General features: G+C 42.1%; 1 protein-coding gene across 1 annotated transcript in view; it reads right to left on the bottom strand.

Moving 5' to 3' along the window:
* The window catches only part of LOC308160889 (uncharacterized protein), a gene marked incomplete at both ends in the record, with an annotated part of 70,390 nt that extends 59,895 nt beyond the window's left edge, over positions 1-10,495 (bottom strand). Inside the window, one exon of the mRNA XM_080534822.1 lies at positions 10,345-10,495. Coding sequence (XP_080390948.1) covers positions 10,345-10,495 — 151 coding nt within the window. The remainder of the gene's footprint in view (positions 1-10,344) is intronic.
* Between the last annotated feature and the right edge of the window lie 9,815 nt (positions 10,496-20,310).

Here is a 20,310-nt window from a genome sequence, read left to right as displayed (position 1 = left end):
ATATGACAGTTGAGACAAGCTTGGAGTATGAGCTGACTCCCGTCCCATTGTCCCTTTTCAGTAACAAAGATCAGAAAATGAACAAGGCGAACAAGGCAGGCTTTTCCAAGACTAGCCTGAAGGAGTTAACTGATCCACTTGAACTCACTAACCAACCCTGCTCCACTTTGGTGGTTGATGGTGGATGGCTTCTCTACATGGTGACGTGGGAACAAGGTCAGACTTGGCAGGAGATTGGCAACAGTTACCTAAGCTACGTGCAGTGTCTTGGCCGTAACTCTCAAAGGATCATTGTGGTCTTTGATGGCTATAACAGATCGCCAAAAGATCATGACCACATCCGACGTACCAAGAAGTCATGCTGTGACCTCCAGATTCGACCGGATATGATACACTGGACACCAAGAGCGAAGTTCTTGGACAACACTCATAACAAGAGTGAGCTCATTCACCTCCCCTCTTTAACATTCAGAAAAATTCACATCACCGTGGAGCAGAGTGACAATGATGCTGACACTTCGATTGTGAGAGAGGCATTGGCTGCTGCTACAGATGGCTCTTTTGAGGTCAGTAACATTTGTGTAGGTATTTTACTTGCATTAGCTATGACTACTTTAAAAGAAGAGTTTTGACTATTTTTATACATTTTCACATAGTTGAACATGCATTGCATATCTTCTTCTATTTTCAGTTGCGGGCAGAAGACGCAGACGTGCTGGCAATGCTGGTGCACCATAGCTCAAGCACCAACCACCCACTCACTCTTCTTAACCACATCGAAGGGCTCTTATGATGTCAAGAGGATCCGAGAAGCTCTCTCAGATAGAAAGAGACGCTACCTGCTCTTTTGTCACGCCTTCACTGGGTGTGATACGGTTTCTGCTATCGCTGGCCATGGGAAAACAACTCTGTTTGACAGGTAATAATAATAATAATATTATATCATAATGAAATATTTGTATATTGAAATATCTGAAACAAACCTTGAAGTGCATTCTTTTACAGGTTTTGTGCAGGGGACATCGACGAACATATGGACATCTTCCTTGACATACACGCTACCAAGGATGCAGTGATTCAGGCTGGTACTAGGATCTTCCAGTACATTCACCATGGGCCAGGTACTACTCTGGGTGCAATTCGATACAACATGTTCTCGCGAAAGGCAGCGGCTGGGCTGATCAAACCAGAAACTCTACCTCCAACAGAGGGTGCAGCTGCACAGCATTCTCTCCGTGCCTACCTACAGACCCGGGACTGGATCCTTCTACAGAGCATGTCTCTGGACGCCAGTGACTATGGATGGACATTAGGTGTTCATGGTTATGAGCCAGTTCCAACCTTAGACCCCATGGCTCCTGACGAGCTACTCCAGTTCACAAGCTGCAATTGTAATGGAGATTGCAGCAACCGGCGATGCAGCTGCAAGAAAAATGCTGTCAAGTGCATCTCAGCATGTGGAGTTTGTAAAGGCATTACATGCAAGAATGGTATTCATGATGTTGTTGAAGAAGACTAAGACATTGACTCCTGAAGCATTTGACCTATGGTGGATCAGTATTTGCTCTGAGTATTATGCAGCTTATTTAAATAAATGTATATGGAAATGGAAACATTTGGCAGTTTCTCTACCAGGAAGTGGTCTTGGTGACAAATAAATGAAAAATGCCTAGTTTGACCCCTCAAAAGTTACTCAAGTCCAATTTAAGCATTTTCGAATTTTCGAAAATCGGTTATCGGTACCCCAACTTTGAGCAGTTTTTTTTATGAGGTTTCCCACATGAGTTGAATTTCAACCTTTTAGTACATGTTATTACACACCTTTAGAAACACATTGGTGAAGAACATTTTTGGTAACGATTTACTTCGCAGATTTTCATGTTTCCCTTACCCATTATTAATATATCCATCCTTTTAAAAAACTTTTTAAAACTTTTTTTTTTCTTAGAATGATAATAATATATCATATTATACTATAGAATGATCATAGAATGATCAAAATGAATTTTTTTAATAATAAAGTGAAAAAAAAATACTATGTTCTTTTTTTTAAACGTTATTTATTTTTTCCTTAGAAAGATCATATTGTGGGAGTTGTAACAATGAGACGACAGACGGAGGTTGCAGTCGAGGTCGTTTACTTCTCCTCACTTTCTGATACATGCCAAACATACACTCAGTGACAACAACAATAACATCACCCGGAACCGGAAACCCTTGCCCCTTTAACCCCCACTCTTAAAGGTACCAACACTCCTTGGTGAATGTCTCTCCTATTAACTTAATGTGAATCACCACAATATATCATATTATACTATAGAATGATCATAGGGTTGATCACAAGGTTGATGATCACAGGGTTTTCCAACCCTGTACCAGTGGTAAATGAGTCCACAACCCCCTTCCTCTCATGGTAAATTGCTTCCATGTTCTAAGAATGTTGCATACATCCTAAATATTCCATTTGATGTCATAATGCACTCAAGCAGACATTATACATTGCAGTTAATGGAAATTCTAGATTGCACAGCAAAATTCTAGAATGATTTGCAGAAATATTTTACTCCTGAAAATTAGTGTCTACCTTTAGTCTACCTGACGCCAGAGGTCAAATCTGAAGTGGTTCCACGTCTAAAAATGTTTACAGTCTATAGAAACACTGTAGAAAGTTTCATGCTTTAGTCATAAAATGCACAATTGTTATGCCTATCAGCCTCACTACAAATGCAACTTACAGAGAAGCCACCCTTCTCTGCCCTCTCCCGCTCACTTGGCTTAATTCAGCCGCTATAATTGAGCCACTATCTCAGGGCGTAAATACAAAGCTCATTCTCAAGTATATTTGGTATTTATAGACTTTAGTACGTACGCAATTTTATTTTGCCTGTCTGTGTGCGGCTCTTTAATCCATTCATTAAAAGTGTGTGTGGCTCGCTCGCTGTGTCTCAATAGCCGTCGTTTTGTTTTACCAATTCATGGCACTCGCCATACCTGCATAAAAAAAAATCCCCTGAAAATTGGATCTGAAACACGTGTTGTCATGTTGGTGATTTTATCCACAACGGTAACTCAACATCCTCCCGGCTCCATCTCACCCCCCCCCAGCCAGGCGCTGTAGTGGAGCGCAGGGTTGCCAGACGGGATTGACAATTTCAAGCCCAACCAGTCTAAAAGCTGCCGAATCCACCCGTCCAGAGTGACCAAAAGTAGCCCAATCTGGCAACACTGGAGCGGGACATCGGTTCCTCAATAAACAAGCCATGAGTAACGTTAATGTTAAAACCTTGTCCACGATTCTCATTCATTCAGGTGGGTTAAACAAACTGTATAAACGCCATAATACTGTTGGTTCAAATGTAATATATTAATGAACAAGTTCATGTCATGTTGTGTCAGTACAAATATGTTCGAATTAAATTTTATTTTAGTGAAAAACCCGACCTAACGTCACCCGCGATTGTGAAGCTAACTGTAACAAGCTAGTTAGCGAATGTTAAAGGGTACAACAACAGCTAGTTTAATGTCAACCATGTCTCTATTCTCAATAATTTCTGTAATAATTGCACCAAATTGGGGCCAGTAACACTAACTTGTGTGTGAGTAAGTTATATGTGTGTGTGCAAGCATGTTTTTGATAGTCAGTCGTCTCACTTGTAATAGGTGAGCTGTAACAAAAATATGCCAGTGAGAAAAAGGAAAATGGACATAAGGAGCTTTTTTGGTCAAAGGGCAGCAGAGACAAGTACAGGACACAGGTGAGGTCTTAAAATACTAGTGTTTTAACAGTGCAGTTGATTTAGAGTTGAGAATAGCTAAATCTGTAATGTTTTGTTTCTAAGGAGATTGAACCAGGTTCACCTGCTAGGAAAGATGTAGATTACTACATACATACTGTAGCTGTCTCCTTTATTCATTACCTTAATGTAATATAAGTCAATTGTATAGAAACAACTCACCAAAATAGACTATTGCACATAGGGCTGTTACGATTCGTCGACTTGCGTAATGTGCGTCGGTGCGTCGTAAATTAAAAACAATTTAGGATTTAAAAAAAAATAAGCAAAAATGAAATGGCCTATCACAGCAGTACGTCTGCAATGAACGAGCACCTCAAGCGAAAGCATCCTGGAGCTCTTTGTGAAGACAGCCGCAAGATAGCACCACCGTAAGTCACCGTTGTATTTCTGTTCACTTTTCCGGCCGTGTATGAGTGAAAAATGGATAGCTACTAGCTAATGTTACACAAGCAATGTAGCTCACCACAGTTTGTATGTCTTGTCTTCTGGTGTTAGTAACGTTAGCTATGTAGCTGGCTAGCTACGGTAGCCTATTGTCATTGTGGTGCTCGCACCTACTGTACGTTATCTAGCTCGTAGCTCGCATGCTACGTTAGCATCAATTTAGCTAATCATAACATAGCAGCGAGAATAACGTTAGCTAGCTATGTAGCTACTAGCTAGCTATGTGTTGTGGTAATGGACAGACTTCTAAATGGCCATGTTGGCATTCAAGTTGGCTAAACATAGCAGTGAGGTGGAAATTAAGGGGCCTACACATGATAATATTATTATTGTATTTTTATTTTTTTATCGAACAGTAAAAAAAATATCGTTAAATTAGTCGTTAGACTAATCGACTAATCGATTCGTTCGAAAAATAGTCGTTTGGGACAGCCCTAATTGCACAACTGATTTGAAACCCCCCTCAACCCCCCTATTCTGTACTCTTTGTGGCTCTTTCTGGTACCCCAACAATTCTTTGGGGCTCTTAGTCTCCAACTGGTTGGCCACCCCTGGGGCCTCATTTATAAAAAGGTACTTGAACGTCATCTCTGACTTTCACATGAGGACATTTTTCTAAACGGACGTAAGCATAATTTATAAAACGAGCTGCGCTTGTTTAACATTGCGTACGTGCTTCCTTCTATAAATACCAAATATACTTTAAATTGAACGCAGGTGAATAGCGGCTCAAAGAAAAGCGGCTGAATTAAGCCAAGTGCTCAAATATAGGGTAGGCGTTCGTCTGGAAGCGGGAAAGGGCAGAGAAGGGTGATTTAACGTTTGATTACTAACCAGGCAAATGCTTGTACACAAGTTGTAAAAGAAAATAATTTCTTAACTCATTTTCTCGGCTGATAACAACATCGTTAATTTTATTACGAGCCACATTCACTTCGCATGAATTACAGTATAGGCAGTGCGGCTCACATGCCTGTAATAACTCAGCATAACCAGTAGGTAATACCCGACGTAGAGCTACGATCGTTTCAGAGCAGTGGTATGGTTACTCTCCTGTGTGTGTTCTCTGATGCTTCTTTAGATGTCCTCCTTCACTAAAACTCTTCCCACACTGGGAGCAGTGGTATGGTTTCTCTCCGGTGTGTATTCTCTGGTGAATCTTTAGACCTCCTGATTGATTGAAACTCTTCCCACACTGGGAGCAGTGGTATGGTTTCTCTCCTGTGTGTATTCTCTGATGAACATTTAGATGTCCTGCTGTACTGAAACTCTTATCACATTGGGAGCAGTGGTATGGTTTCTCCTCGGTGTGTATTCTCTGGTGAATCTTTAGACCTCCTGATTGATTGAAACTCTTCCCACACTGGGAGCAGTGGTATGGTTTCTCTCCTGTGTGTAATCTCTGATGAATCTTTAGATCTCCTGCTGTACTGAAACTCTTATCACATTGGGAGCAGTGGTATGGTTTCTCCCCGGTGTGTATTCTCTGGTGAATCTTTAGACTTTCTGATCGATTGAAACTCTTCCCACACTGGGAGCAGTGGTATGGTTTCTCTCCGGTGTGTATTCTCTGATGCATCTTTAGATTTCCTGCTGTATTGAACATATTCCCACACTGGGAGCAGTGGTATGGTTTCTCTCCTGTGTGTGTTCTCTGATGCCTCTTTAGGTTTCCTGCTGTATTGAACATCTTCCCACACTGGGAGCAGTGGTATGGTTTCTCTCCTGTGTGTGTTCTCTGATGCCTCTTTAGGTGTCCTGCTACATTAAAACTCTTCTCACACTGGAAGCAGTGGTGTGGTTTCTCTCCGGTGTGTATTCTCTGGTGAATCTTTAGACTTCCTGCTTCACTAAAACTCTTCCCACACTGGGAGCAGTGGTATGGTTTCTCTCCTGTGTGTGTTCTCTGATGCGTCTTCAGGTGTCCTGCTTTACTGAAACTCTTATCACATTGGGAGCAGTGGTATGGTTTCTCTCCTGTGTGTATTCTCTGATGCATCTTTAGATTTCCTGCTTGATTGAACCTCTTCCCACACTGGGAGCAGTGGTATGGTTTCTCTCCGGTGTAAGTCTGTGGGTGTGTTTTAAGGTGATTCTTCTGCCTCGAGCTCCTGTGTTGTTGATGGTTTCCTGGTGTGGTGGAGCTGGGCTCGCTGTCTGAACCTGGGTTGGAGCTCTGCTGGTCTGTAAGAATAGGAACATATACAGGGTTACATAGGAACGTTTATTTGTATAGCACATTTTATACAACAAGGGCAATTCAAAGTGCTTTACATACAGCATTAGGATATTAACTCATTGACTGCCAAAGACGCCAATTGGCGTCTTATAGAATAGTAACGTTGACTGCCAAAGACGCCAATTGGCGTCTTATAGAAACATTTTTATTTTTCGCGGGGATCGCGTTATTGACATGTTCTACACCTAGCGAGTGAATTTCAGACTTGGGTGTAATGTATTTCGGTCCCAGATGGGGGCAGTAGTTCGATAAAAGCCTGGAGAAGGAAGTGGCTTGCTGTGGGTTGTAGTAATGGCGAAACGGATCAGGGTATGTGCCAAACGCGGCGCGGAGCATTGCGACGCGGAGCATTGCGGAGCATCGCGGCCATCGCGCGACTCTTCAAACAGTTCAGAGTCGGATGATACAGAAAAAGTGCAGAAAAAAAAATAAAAATAAAAGTTCTGCAGAAAAAGCTCGTTTTCTCTGTTTATTGGTCAAAATCAGGTGTTTTTGCTGAAACCACCCTATGTTCTACGGCCGATTTCCAAACACTCAAAGAGGCTAGAAACAAACTTTCTTTTTCTGATGAAAGAAGAGAGTCTAAAGTTTTGGTAGATATGTTCAATGTTTATGTAGTCCGAAAAGTCAATATTTGGTGGGTCTTCAAAGTTCAGCGAAAATGCCCCAAAAGTCTGGCAGTGTGGAGCTCTCCGCTCTGAACATGGCTGGCAGTCAAAGAGTTAAGAAAGAAAAAAATAGATAAATATCAACATTTAACAAGATAATAGGCAATGAATACAAATATATGAATTAAAGTGTTCTCTATCTAAGTATGTCCTCATAAATAATATATAAACAAAATAAATAATAATAATAATAAAATAAACATAAATAAATAGATAAACCTCTGCACCTCCTACAAGCATCGTACCACCATACAGGATTACGGTCAGATTATCACGGGGAGTGGCTGCACATATGATGCAGAAGAGGTTGATTATCATTATAAGAAAAAAAATAAAATAAAATAATATTTGAAAATGTATATACATTATATACTGTATCATAAATACACTTTATACACATATACTGTATCATGAATAAAATTGTATTCGTTCCATGTTCCATGAAAATCCGTTGAGGATTACAGACATAATCAAATGTAGGCTACTGCAAGTACTTTGCTGCGATAGCTATAGCGAGACCTACTGTACAGTTTATCATTCATAACTGTCTGTACATCAGTGTTTCCGTTAGAAAAATTTGCCGTCGGACATCGTGTCCGGGAAGAATTCGATTTACCGGACAAACGTGATATATTCCGGTCATCATATTAAAATATATATTTTTTTTTTTTTTGCAAAATCATGTTTTTTTTTTCTCCAAATCTAATATAGCTGTTTGTCGCGGTGATTACTGTTGTGTAGCGGCCTATATATGCCATTTAATGTCTATTTCTCATCCGATACGATTAGATGCGAGCTATATAATATATAATAATATAACATGATTTGACGGATGCGCGCTATGACATGCGTCAAATCCAGCGCTGAACGGGTCCAGCGCTGAACGGGCGCCTCACTGGGAACTGAACAGACAGCATCGATCAATGAACGGACTCCACATTACGTTAACTGAAGTTTGTTAAATTGTTTGGGATTAATGTGAGTTTTCTATTTTCTCTTTCCAGTTTTACCCTTTTTTTTTTAAATCAATAAAACAACGTCATTTCTATAAGTCTTGCTGGTTGGGAAGGCATTTCGTTTAGCTCGGGAGTATGACAATGGGAAGAACATAACTGTATAACTGAATGACAACAAATGTATGAGTAATGAGTAAAACAATGTAACTTTTATAGTATGTTGTTTAACTTGCCGTTCGGTCGCCATGGCTCTAGTGTGTGTAGCAGCTTCAGCTAGCTGGCTAGAAACTTCTAGGGGTGCGTTCGTAAACACGCTCTGAGAGCGCCGGAGCGCACGCTGGCTTCGATGTCACAGAGCGACCGAGTCGTTCGATTGGACGAGAGGCGTTCCGCGAGTGCTGATCGGATTTCCAGAGCGTGTTTACGAACGCACCCATAGATGGGAAATCAAGAAACCGTATTACTATGGTGGACGGGTTGGCAGGGTTGCCAGATAGGCATGGGTTACCGCCGAATGGGCTACTGTGTTTAAGCGGTAATAGACTGGTTAAGCTGTAATCCCATCTGGCATCAATCCCATGTGGCACCTGTGCGCTGTTTCGCATAGGCCGGCCTACACATTAGGAGTCATCATCATGCCGGTGTCAAATCATATCATAATAAAAGAAATACATAGCCTATATATTCGTCTTTTTTAAAATAGAAGGAATCAGAATGTGAACTTTAGCGAATTGTATTCAAAGGGAATTATTTTCACCGGACAATATGTCCGACGACTTTTCAATATGTCGGACTTCAACCAAATTTACCGGACAAAGACCGGTAATTGCCGGTTAACGGAAACCCAGCTGTACATAGACATATAATATCCTATCACTACTACGTATGTAACTGGGGTAAAACCTGTTATAGAAATAGCTTTATACTAGGTAGATTTAGAACATGTCAGGATACTGGGTGGTAGAACGCACTTATCTCGGAAAAGTCATGAAAGGAGGGTCCTGAAATGTTATCGACTTCAAAGGTAGAATTTATTTTTACTCACTAGGTCAAATGACCCCACCCATGGCTGTTCTAGTGTTAATGACCCCACCCATGGCTGTTCTAGTGTTAATGACCCCACCCATGGCTGTTCTAGTGTTAATGACCCCACCCATGGCTGTTCTAGTGTTAATGAACCCACCCGTGGCTGTTCTAGTGTTAATGACCCCACCCGTGGCTGTTCTAGTGTTAATGACCCCACCCATGGCTGTTCTAGTGTTAATGACCCAACCCATGGCTGTTCTAGTGTTAATGACCCCACCCACGGCTGTTCGGGTGTTAATAAACTCGTTCAAAGCTCTGAATAATTGTGTGACAGTAGAGGGCAGTAGAGAGCAGTAGAGAGCAGTAGGGGGCAGTAGAGTGCAGTAGAGGGCAGTAGAGGGCAGTAGAGGGCAGTAGAGGGCAGTAGAGGGCAGTAGAGAGCAGTAGAAGGCAGTAGAGGGCAGTAGAGAGCAGTAGAGAGCAGTAGAGGGCAGTAGAGAGCAGTAGAGAGCAGTAGAGAGCAGTAGAGGACAGCAGGGGGCAGTAGAGAGCAGTATCGGGCAGTAGAGAGCAGTAGGGGGCAGTAGGGGGCAGTAGAGAGCAGTAGAGGGCAGTAGAGAGCAGTAGAGAGCAGTAGAGAGCAGTAGAGAGCAGTAGATAGCAGTAGGGGGCAGTAGAGAGCAGCAGGGGGCAGTAGAGAGCAGTAGGGGGCAGTAGAGGACAGTAGAGAGCAGTAGGGGGCAGTAGAGAGCAGTAGGGGGCAGTAGAGAGCAGTAGAGTGCAGAAGAGAGCAGTAGGGGGCAGTAGAGAGCAGTAGAGTGCAGTAGAGTGCAGTAGAGAGCAGAAGAGTGCAGTTGCTATTCCTAAAATTGATTTTCTATCATATTTCTCTCTTGTCTGTTTTTATTATGTTTTATTCCCCAATTTTGTAAACTGATTCACTTACTTTAGACAAATGTAGTAAGTCACTTTGGATAAAAGTGTTTACATGTGGCTGTCCTGTAGTCCAGGACTGGGTTAGATTGGGGATAACAGTGTTTACATGTGGCTGTCCTGTAGTCCAGGACTGGGTTAGATTGGGGAACTAGCCCTGATATATCAACCCCACACAGCGGGAGAGAGCAGGACAGTCAGACGATGCAGGTACTGACTGACTTATTGGCAGCATTGGTTTTACAACAGTGCAATGACACTCACCAATAACAAAGACTTACCATCCATCTCACTGTCTTTCATCTCCACTCTTCCTCTGTCCTCTTGATTCACCATCACTCCCTCCTCCCTCCTTTGGTCTCCTCCATCCTCTTCTTTCACCATCACACCATTCTCCTCTACATCCTCTTCCTCCAGCTTCACTGCCACCATCTCTGGACCCCAATGTGGGCTTTTCAGGGCTGGAGAACCACAGCCAGATCCGGGGGACTCTGTGGACTCTGGTTCATACATGGTTACCATGGTTACATGAGCTGAAGAGGACCTGCGGCTGGAAACACTAGGTCAAATGACCCCACCCATGGATGTTCTAGTGTTAATGACCCCACCCATGGCTGTTCTAGTGTTAATGGCCCCACCCATGGCTGTTCTAGTGTTAATGACCCCACCCATGGCTGTTCTAGTGTTAATGACCCCACCCATGGCTGTTCCTAGTGTTAATGACCCCACCCATGGCTGTTCTAGTGTTAATGACCACACCCGTGGCTGTTCTAGTGTTAATGACCCCACCCATGGCTGTTCTAGTGTTAATGACCCAAGCCATGGCTGTTCTAGTGTTAATGACCCCACCCACGGCTGTTCGGGTGTTAATAAACTCGTTCAAAGCTCTGAATAATTGTGTGACAGTAGAGGGCAGTAGAGTGCAGTAGAGAGCAGTAGGGGGCAGTAGAGAGCTGTAGAGGGCAGTAGAGAGCAGTAGAAGGCAGTCGAGAGCAGTAGAGGGCAGTAGAGGGCAGTAGAGGGCAGTAGAGGGCAGTAGAGAGCAGTAGAGAGCAGTAGAAGGCAGTAGAGAGCAGTAGAGAGCAGTAGAGAGCAGTAGAGTGCAGTAGAGTGCAGTAGAGGGCAGTAGAGGGCAGTAGAGAGCAGTAGAGAGCAGTAGAGGACAGCAGGGGGCAGTAGAGAGCAGTATCGGGCAGTAGAGAGCAGTAGAGGGCAGTAGAGTGCAGTAGAGAGCAGTAGGGGGCAGTAGAGGACAGTAGAGAGCAGTAGAGGGCAGTAGAGAGCAGTAGAGGGCAGTAGGCGGCAGTAGAGGGCAGTAGAGAGCAGTAGATAGCAATAGGGGGCAGTAGAGAGCAGCAGGGGGCAGTAGAGAGCAGTAGGGGACAGTAGAGAGCAGTAGGGGGCAGTAGAGAGCAGTAGAGTGCAGAAGGGGGCAGTAGAGAGCAGTAGAGAGCAGTAGGGGGCAGTAGGGGGCAGTAGGGGGCAGTAGGGGGCAGTAGAGAGCAGTAGAGAGCAGTAGAGTGCAGTAGAGAGCAGAAGAGTGCAGTTGCTATTCCTAAAATTGATTTTCTATTATATTTCTCTCTTGTCTGTTTTTATTATGTTTTATTCCCCAATTTTGTAAACTGATTCACTTACTTTAGACAAATGTAGTAAGTCACTTTGGATAAAAGTGTTTACATGTGGCTGTCCTGTAGTCCAGGACTGGGTTAGATTGGGGATAACGGTGTTTACATGTGGCTGTCCTGTAGTCCAGGACTGGGTTAGATTGGGGAACTAGCCCTGATATATCAACCCCACACAGCGGGAGAGAGCAGGACTGTCAGACGATGCAGGTACTGACTGACTTATTGGCAGCATTGGTTTTACAACAGTGCAATGACACTCACCAATAACAAAGACTTACCATCCATCTCACTGTCTTTCATCTCCACTCTTCCTCTGTCCTCTTGATTCACCATCACTCCCTCCTCCTTCCTTTGGTCTCCTCCATCCTCTTCTTTCACCATCACACCATTCTCCTCTACATCCTCTTCCTCCAGCTTCACTGCCACCATCTCTGGACCCCAATGTGGGCTTTTCAGGGCTGGAGAACCACAGCCAGATCCGGGGGACTCTGTGGACTCTGGTTCATACATGGTTACCATGGTTACATGAGCTGAAGAGGACCTGCGGCTGGAAACACTGGAGGCAGAAACAACGCAGGTCGATTAGACATGACAGACAAACAGTTCACTGAACTCCCATCTAGACTGACTGTCCTGCAAATGCAATAATAATATTACTGATGGCATTTGCTGTAATTAAAGGGTCTGGAAAGTAAACATTAAATGGTTCCAAATGTATTTTGTGTCCAGGAAAAATGTTAACACATAATAAACTATGAAAATAATCTTCTAGTTAAGCTCTACTTCCTGGTCAGACAGTTCCGAGGCTGTGTGGGCGTGGCCTTTGCACGTTTGACTGGCAGCTCCCTTCCAAGACAGCTTGCTGCCTTATCATACATGACATTCATCTGTTAGACGTGCTTATAGTTCTGCCCTTTAACTACCTACTGTTTAATTTCCAACTGTTTAATTACCAACTGCCCTTTAACTACCAACTGTTTAATTACCAACTGCCCTTTAATTACAAACTGTTTAATTACCAACTGTTTAATTACCAAATGCCCTTTAACTACCAACTGTTTAATTACCAACTGTTTAATTACCTACTGCCCTTTAACTACCAACTGTTTAATTACCAACTGCCCTTTAATAACTGTTAAGCTATTGTTGAAATTAGGGATGCTCCGATTTATCGGCCACCGATTTAAATCGGCCGATTTCACTCCAAATGACTCGATCGGTGATCGGCAAAAATGGCTGATCGCAAAAAACGATCTTTTTTTTTCTTTTCTTTTTTTTCCTGGGGAAGACAGATAACTGAACAGAAAACATAGGAGGACGTAACAGTATGTAAACCATGAAGGCCACGTTTATGATGTCTTTTATACAGCCATATCGACTGACTTGGGCTTCAGGCCCTAACTGGGTGATAGGCCAGACCTTTACTATGCCATAAAAATGGGTCTGCGTTTGCTTGGTGCCTAATGGATCAAAACTTTTGTCTAAAAAGCTAAAAATATGTAGGCTATCCAGTCAGTAGGCCTACAGTTATGTATTTTTAAAAAAATCGGTATCGGTTGATCTTGAGGAAAAAAATCGGTGATCGGTATCGGCCCCAAAAATCCAGATCGGAGAATCCCTAGTTGAAATGTGTAAATACTGAGCTAATACAATTACAAATGGACTTATGCACCTGCAGTATGATTATAGTCATGCACCTGCAGTTATGGGTGGGACGATTAGAAAATGTCATGTCACGATTATCGTGGGCAAAATAATCGCGATCCACGATATTATCGCGAGAATTTATATTTTTTTAAAAACTTTTTTTTAGAATGCCAATAAAACACACTGTAATCACTTTAACTTAGATTTTGTTGTATTTTTATTGAATCATGTTAATAACATTAACATCATTTTAAAAACATCTTGACAAAAAAAAAATCTTTAATAAAATCTTAAATAAGGTAATGATAAATTATAAGGTATCACTGCATAAATAAAGGAAAAAAATACTGTCAAACAAAACTTGAACACTGACACTTTTCTGTCATCAAACTGAGTGCTAGCCTTGTGGCTTAGAGACTTGAAAGCTTCAAGATAGGTTAAAGTGCAAAAATGTCAACATGTTCACTTTTTCTGCCCTATGTATGTGCCCACTGGCACTAAACACTCTCTCTGAAGGAACACTAGTTGTAGGTATGCATAGAAGCCTGCGTGCAACCCTGGAAAGGTGAGGCAATGGACACGGGGCCGATGCAGCCATGGTGAGAAGGCTAGCATACGTTAGTGACTGACTGACAAGGCTGACTTGACAGTCACGTTACCCATGCATGCTGAACAATCGCGCGAGACAAATTTCGGTGAGGATATTCGCGCGCGGCTCATGTGAGAAATCTCAATTATATTACTATTTATTTATAACATACGATTATTACATCCTCCCTCTCGCCAGTTTGGGGCAACATAGACTTCTCCCCTGGTGCCACGGATAGGGGTTTCAAGCGGTGGGACAGCAAAGGGATGGTTACTATCAGACATTTATATGACACGGAAATACTACTTTCATTTGACCAATTATGTAAGAAATATGACCTACCACGAAATGAGTTTTTCAGATACCTTCAGATACAAAGTTTTTTAAATAGCCAAAAAGACACTGGCCTCTGTCACCAACCCTCTCCGCTGGAAAGACGAGAGGCATTCTGGGGCTTGGGTATAGAGCACTTTCGAAATATGATAAAGGCAAACCTGCATTTACGCCCAAAGACTGGAATAATGACCTGAACATTAATACTGATGCAGCAACTTGGTCACTAATATGGCAATCGGCAAACGACATCTCAATCTGTAATAGGACGAAGGAAACGCAATTTAGACTACTACAACGTTTGCAGATTACTCCCCAACTTGGAAAAATATATTGCTGAAATGGATAGACTGCAAACCGCCTACAATAGCTGGATGGCACAAGGTAATTTTTGATATGATTCCTATGGAATATCTGACATATAGGTATAAGTGTAAGATAAAGACATTCTATAAGATTTAGTCTCCGTTCTTAGATTATATTGGTACCAGACTGGCTGCCATTGTAATGAAAGGTTTGGTGGATTACACTCAAGAAAGTACACAAGACTAATGTGTAACAGATCTACAATGTATGGGTCACAATATTATTTACTGTGCTGGTGTTGTGCTGCCGCTGTGTTTAGGACTGTAAGACATGGATGCTGTCTCCGATGGGGGTGATCCCCCCATATATTATGGCATTTGTTGTCATTTTCTTTTCTGTTTATTTCTGATATGTGACATGGCCTCCTCCCCCCCTGTTTTTTTGTTTTTGTTTTGTTTTGTTTGTCTTTGTTTTTGTTTTGTTTTGTTTGTCTTTGTTTGTTAGTTTGTTAAAAAATAAAAAAAAGAGAAAGAACATTTTCTGTTATTGTTTATGGACAATGTGCATAACAAAGTGCAAAACTAGTTTTCTACTATTAATGGGACAATAACCTCCCCCACGGATACTAGTTGTTGTTGTTATGTCCTGTTGTGTACATGTCTCTGTGAAACTCAATAAAAATATTAACAACAAAAAAAAAAAACACACATAGGTCACATACATTAATACATACAATAAAAACAGACAGATCAAATCATGATACAGGTGATGGTACTCCTGCTGGGCATTGCTGCCTGACGCACCTCCAACAGTGCCTTTAGAACAGGTGTGCTGTGACACCTCACTGAACACCTATGTGGGCCTAACTGGGTCATCAGCTGGGGACCACCAGTCAGACAAAGCAGTGTTTATAAAATGTAGTGCCTATTTAAAAAGTCCAGTCATTTAAAAATAATAATAATAAAAAAAAACAAAAAACGATTATGACGATTATTCAACTAATTAAAATTCTCCACGATAAAGTTATCGCGGGTGTTTTTATCGCGATTAACGATAAACACGATAATCGTCCCATCCCTACCTGCAGTATGACTCATCATATCAATTCAATGACCACCATTAGCATACTGTACACCTGGCACCCTATGGTGAATTATTGAACAGGATACTTGTGGACAGGATCCACAGCATGTGTTAGCGTTAGCAGCATGTGTTAGCGTTAGCAGCATGTGTTAGGGGTTAGCAGCACGTGTTAGCGTTAGCAGCATGTGTGACTTACTGATCAGTTGTAGCACAACGGTGTTGGTCTGGTCTTCTAATTCGCTGCTGTATTTTCACAATATCCGCCGTGTTTAGTTTCTTCCCACACTGGACGTAGCACTGGCGCATGTTCTCATGACCACAACTATGTTTCCTTTGCTCAGAGGTTTGCCCTGCCGCTATCCTTCTCTGCTGGTCCTGTAATCCAATCACTGAGCTGCTCTTGTGACCACCTGACTCAGGATGTGATTGGTCAGCTCTAGCGCGGCCTGTGGTTGGCCTTTGCTGAGAGGAATTCCTACCATAGCACTCTTTGATCTTGACCTCCTGACCTCCAGACTTGACCTCTGAACTGCCGTTACTGTCACTATCCATGTCATTCGCTGCTTCAGAGAGGTGACACCCTGACGTATCTCTTATGAGCATCTCATCTTTGGCCTTTTGGTTTTTGATAAAGTCCCGTAGAAACCTGTCCCACGGTGTGTCGTACTCTTCTTTAATGTTGGGAGAGTGATGGTTCCTGTGGGTGGGAGGTGGTGGTGGTGGTGGTGGCTGGAGCCTAATAAGATTGTCCTTCCGGTGGTTCTGTCCTTCTGTCTCTGCATCAGGGGACCCAAGGTGTGTCCTCTGGCTCTCTGACACTGAGTAAGCAGAAGCCTCCATCTCTCTGCCCAGATGGACAGTTCACAATGCAGGGAATCCTACCAACACAGATGATCAAAATATCAAAACAGAGTGACGAAATGTAATCAAAACATTGAACATTTCTTTGTCCAGAATTGGAAAACAGTAGCCAAGCTACAGTTAGGTCCATTTGGACTCTTTGACAGAACTGTTGTTATTTTAGTTGTTTACCAAAACATATTCAAGTTATAGTCATAGAATGAATAAATATGGCCTTAAAGTGCAGACTGTCAAACACCCTCTTTAATTTGAGGGTATCCAGATCCAAGTTGGAGGAATGGTTTAGATGTTACAGCTCTTTAATACGTGGCCCCCTCCTTTTCAAGGGACCAAAAGCAACTGGCCCAATGACGTGACGTCCAAACCCCTTTATGAAGTGAAAATAAGGAAAATGTTTATCAAAAAACATTGATTGAATCTATTAATCTCTGTTTATTAAATGATATGAAAATGTTTTGAGGGTGTAGCATAGCCTAGTGTTACTGACATGCTGGACACCCTCACTGCCTTACAAAGGTCAAGAGCTATTAGACTCTTTACTCACAACATGTCATACCGGATAACTAGCATGGGGAAATGTTAGAAATGAAATAAAACCTAAAACCTCTCTAACCCTAACCCATATATTTAAATATAACAAACAATATGACGTCATAATAATATGATTTGTTATGCTCTGAAGCATTCTGTCCTAAACTGGCAGTCAGCCAATGTCATCCGGGATGACAAGCAGTCTGGAGCAATTTGATGACATGTTCAGACAGGACGTTACACAATGATGACATGTTATCAGACAGGACGTTACACAATGATGACATGTTATCAGACAGGACGTTACACAATGATGACATGTTATCAGACAGGACGTTACACAATGATGACATGTCATCAGACAGGACGTTACACAATGATGACATGTTATCAGACAGGACTAGGGCTGCAACTAACGATTATTTTGATAATCGATTAATCTGCTGGATTATTTTTTGATTAATCGGATACAAAAAAAGCGGGGGGAAAAGTTTTCTTTTGCAAATTTTATTTTATGTTTTCTAAATCAGCCAGGCCTATACATATACATGTGCAAAATGAATAAGTAATAATACAAAATAATAAATAATATAAATAAAAAACGCTTTGCTAAATCAAATAGCTTTAACAACAGGCCATGGACTATATGGCGGTAGATTGTTTCAATAAAGTAGTTGAACTCTAGCTCAATACATGCATTGTTTTAGGTAATAACTTTGCTTAATGTAAAGGTCAGTAACCCAAAGTGCAATATAGGCTACAGACAAGACACTAATGTTTTTATATAACAGATATGCTCCAAAACAATGCAATGTGTCCTCTCACTCCATACAATAGGCTAGGCGACAGTCAGTGCCTCACTCTAACTCACGGGTAGCTTTAGGGCTGTTACGATTCGTCGACGTCGTCGACGTAATCGACTACGTCAATACGACTTGCGTAATGTGCGTCGTAAATTACATTTTGTTTTGTTTTTCCAGCAAAAAAATAAGCAACAAAAAATAAGCAAAAATGAAATGGCCTATCACAGCAGTACATCTGCAATGAACGAGCACCTCAAGTGAAAGCATCCTGGAGCTCTTTGTGAAGACAGCCGCAAGATAGCACCACCGTAAGTCACCGTTGTATTTCTGTTCACTTTTCCGGCCGTGTATGAGTGAAAAATGGATAGCTACTAGCTAATGTTACACAAGCAATGTAGCTCACCACAGTTTGTATGTCTTGTCTTCTGGTGTTAGTAACGTTAGCTATGTAGCTGGCTAGCTACGGTAGCCCATTGTCATTGTGGTGCTCGCACCTACTGTACGTTATCTAGCTCGTAGCTCGCATGCTACGTTAGCATCAATTTAGCTAATCATAACATAGCAGCGAGAGTAACGTTAGCTAGCTATGTAGCTACTAGCTAGCTATGTGTTGTGGTAATGGACAGACTTCTAAATGGCCATGTTGGCATTCAAGTTGGCTAAACGTAGCAGTGAGGTGGAAATTAAGGGGCCTACACATGATAAAGCATTTTTTTTTTTCCCGAACAGTAAAAAAAAAAATCGTTAAATTAGTCGTTAGACTAACCGAAAAAATAATCGCTAGTTTAATCGTTAGAAAAATAGTCGTTTGGGACAGCCCTAGGTAGCTTGGTCGGCTACCACTAGCTAGCCTTTAGCTTATCACCTCTGCTCTACCACTGACGTTAGCCAGCTAGCTAAATACACTTGTCATGCAATATTGAATTCATGAATGCGAGCAAACACTCACTGGCTATCACATTACATTACAGTCATTTAGCTGACGCTTCGCCAGAACTCACACTAACGCATTTGCATGGAGAGCAGGAGACCATGGAAGGGCTGAGCCCAGCAGGACTTATATAATAAAACAATAGGAAGTTAGCTGTAACCCTCCTCTATAGAAACATAGTTAGTGTAACTAGTGTTGTTCCGATACCGATACTAGTATCGGCATGGCCACCGATACGCACAAAAATGCTGGTATCGGTATCGGCGAGTACTTTACAAAAACGTAAGTTTTTTTTTTTTACTTAAGTTTTACAAAAACTTTACGAGTTTTACAAAGGTTTTGAGCAGTGCCAGACTAAGTGTAAGCAATAATTTTACATCGAGGTGAGTATGCGGCTCAAAAAACATGTTTTTTTGTTTTGTTTTTTCAAACGCCGTGGTATCGGATCGGTACTCGGTATCGGCAAGTACTGCACGGTCAGGTATCGGTATCGGTATCCAAAAATGGTATCGGAACAACACTAAGTGTAACCCTCCTCTATAGAAACATAGTTAGTGTAACCCTCCTCTATAGAAGCATAGTTAGTGTAACCCTCCTCTATAGAAACATAGTTAATGCTCTGGTTCTCAGCACAGCTACGCAGACTACAGCTGGACGAGCAGCGTAGTGACAGTCAGCTAGCGGCAGCAGTGAGCTAACCCTGCTAGCTAACTCACTAGCATGTCCTGACAGCAGACAGCATCACTCTCAAGGCTTTTGAGTAGCATGATTTAAATGTAGACGCCGCGCCGGTGTAGGTACCGTATTTTCCCACTTTTCCGGTTCCGGTCATAGGTTCTGCCCTTTCCGGCCATAGGTAGCGCTATGATTCGCTATGATTCGCGATGCCTACACCGGCCGCAAGACAGCATGGCGTGCGTCAACAGGAAGTAGGTTTGTTATGGAAACAAAACCCGAAAAAAAAAAAAAAAACCGACGATGACGACGAATCGATAATGGCATTCGTCGCCAACGAATTTCATTATCGATTTTTATCTATTTCATCGATTCGTTGTTGCAGCCCTAGACAGGACGTTACACAATGATGACATGTTCGCCTTGCGTATCTCAAGACAAACCAGGTTCACTTTATTTCCTTTATGGTGTTGTTAACTTGTTAACTTGTTTGGAACAGATCACGAGTAGAACCTCTGAGTTCTCAGACTATTTATTAAACAAAGGAACAGTTACAAGAGCAGCTGCTACTGGTGGTGAGGGGCTGGCTGAGGTGAAGAGAGCCTCACCCCCTGGCTCCACTCCCCTGTTTGTAAACAATGATGTGTAAATACAGTTTCAAATAATATCCCATCACCTTTACTGTAGAAAAGCCCAAGGTGCGAAAACTAGGATGATCCACATGATGTCATTAGGTCAGAGGTCACATGATGTCATTTCAGGTTATAGGTCACATGATGTCATTTCAGGTTATAGGTCACATGATGTCACTTCAGGTTATAGGTCACATGATGTCACTTCAGGTTATACGTCAGGGGGTA

Source organism: Nansenia antarctica (genome assembly GCF_963989245.1).
Source record: "Nansenia antarctica genome assembly, chromosome: 6".
In the NCBI taxonomy this organism is placed as follows: Eukaryota; Metazoa; Chordata; class Actinopteri; order Argentiniformes; family Microstomatidae; genus Nansenia; species Nansenia antarctica.
This window is presented reverse-complemented; position numbering and strand designations above follow the sequence as displayed.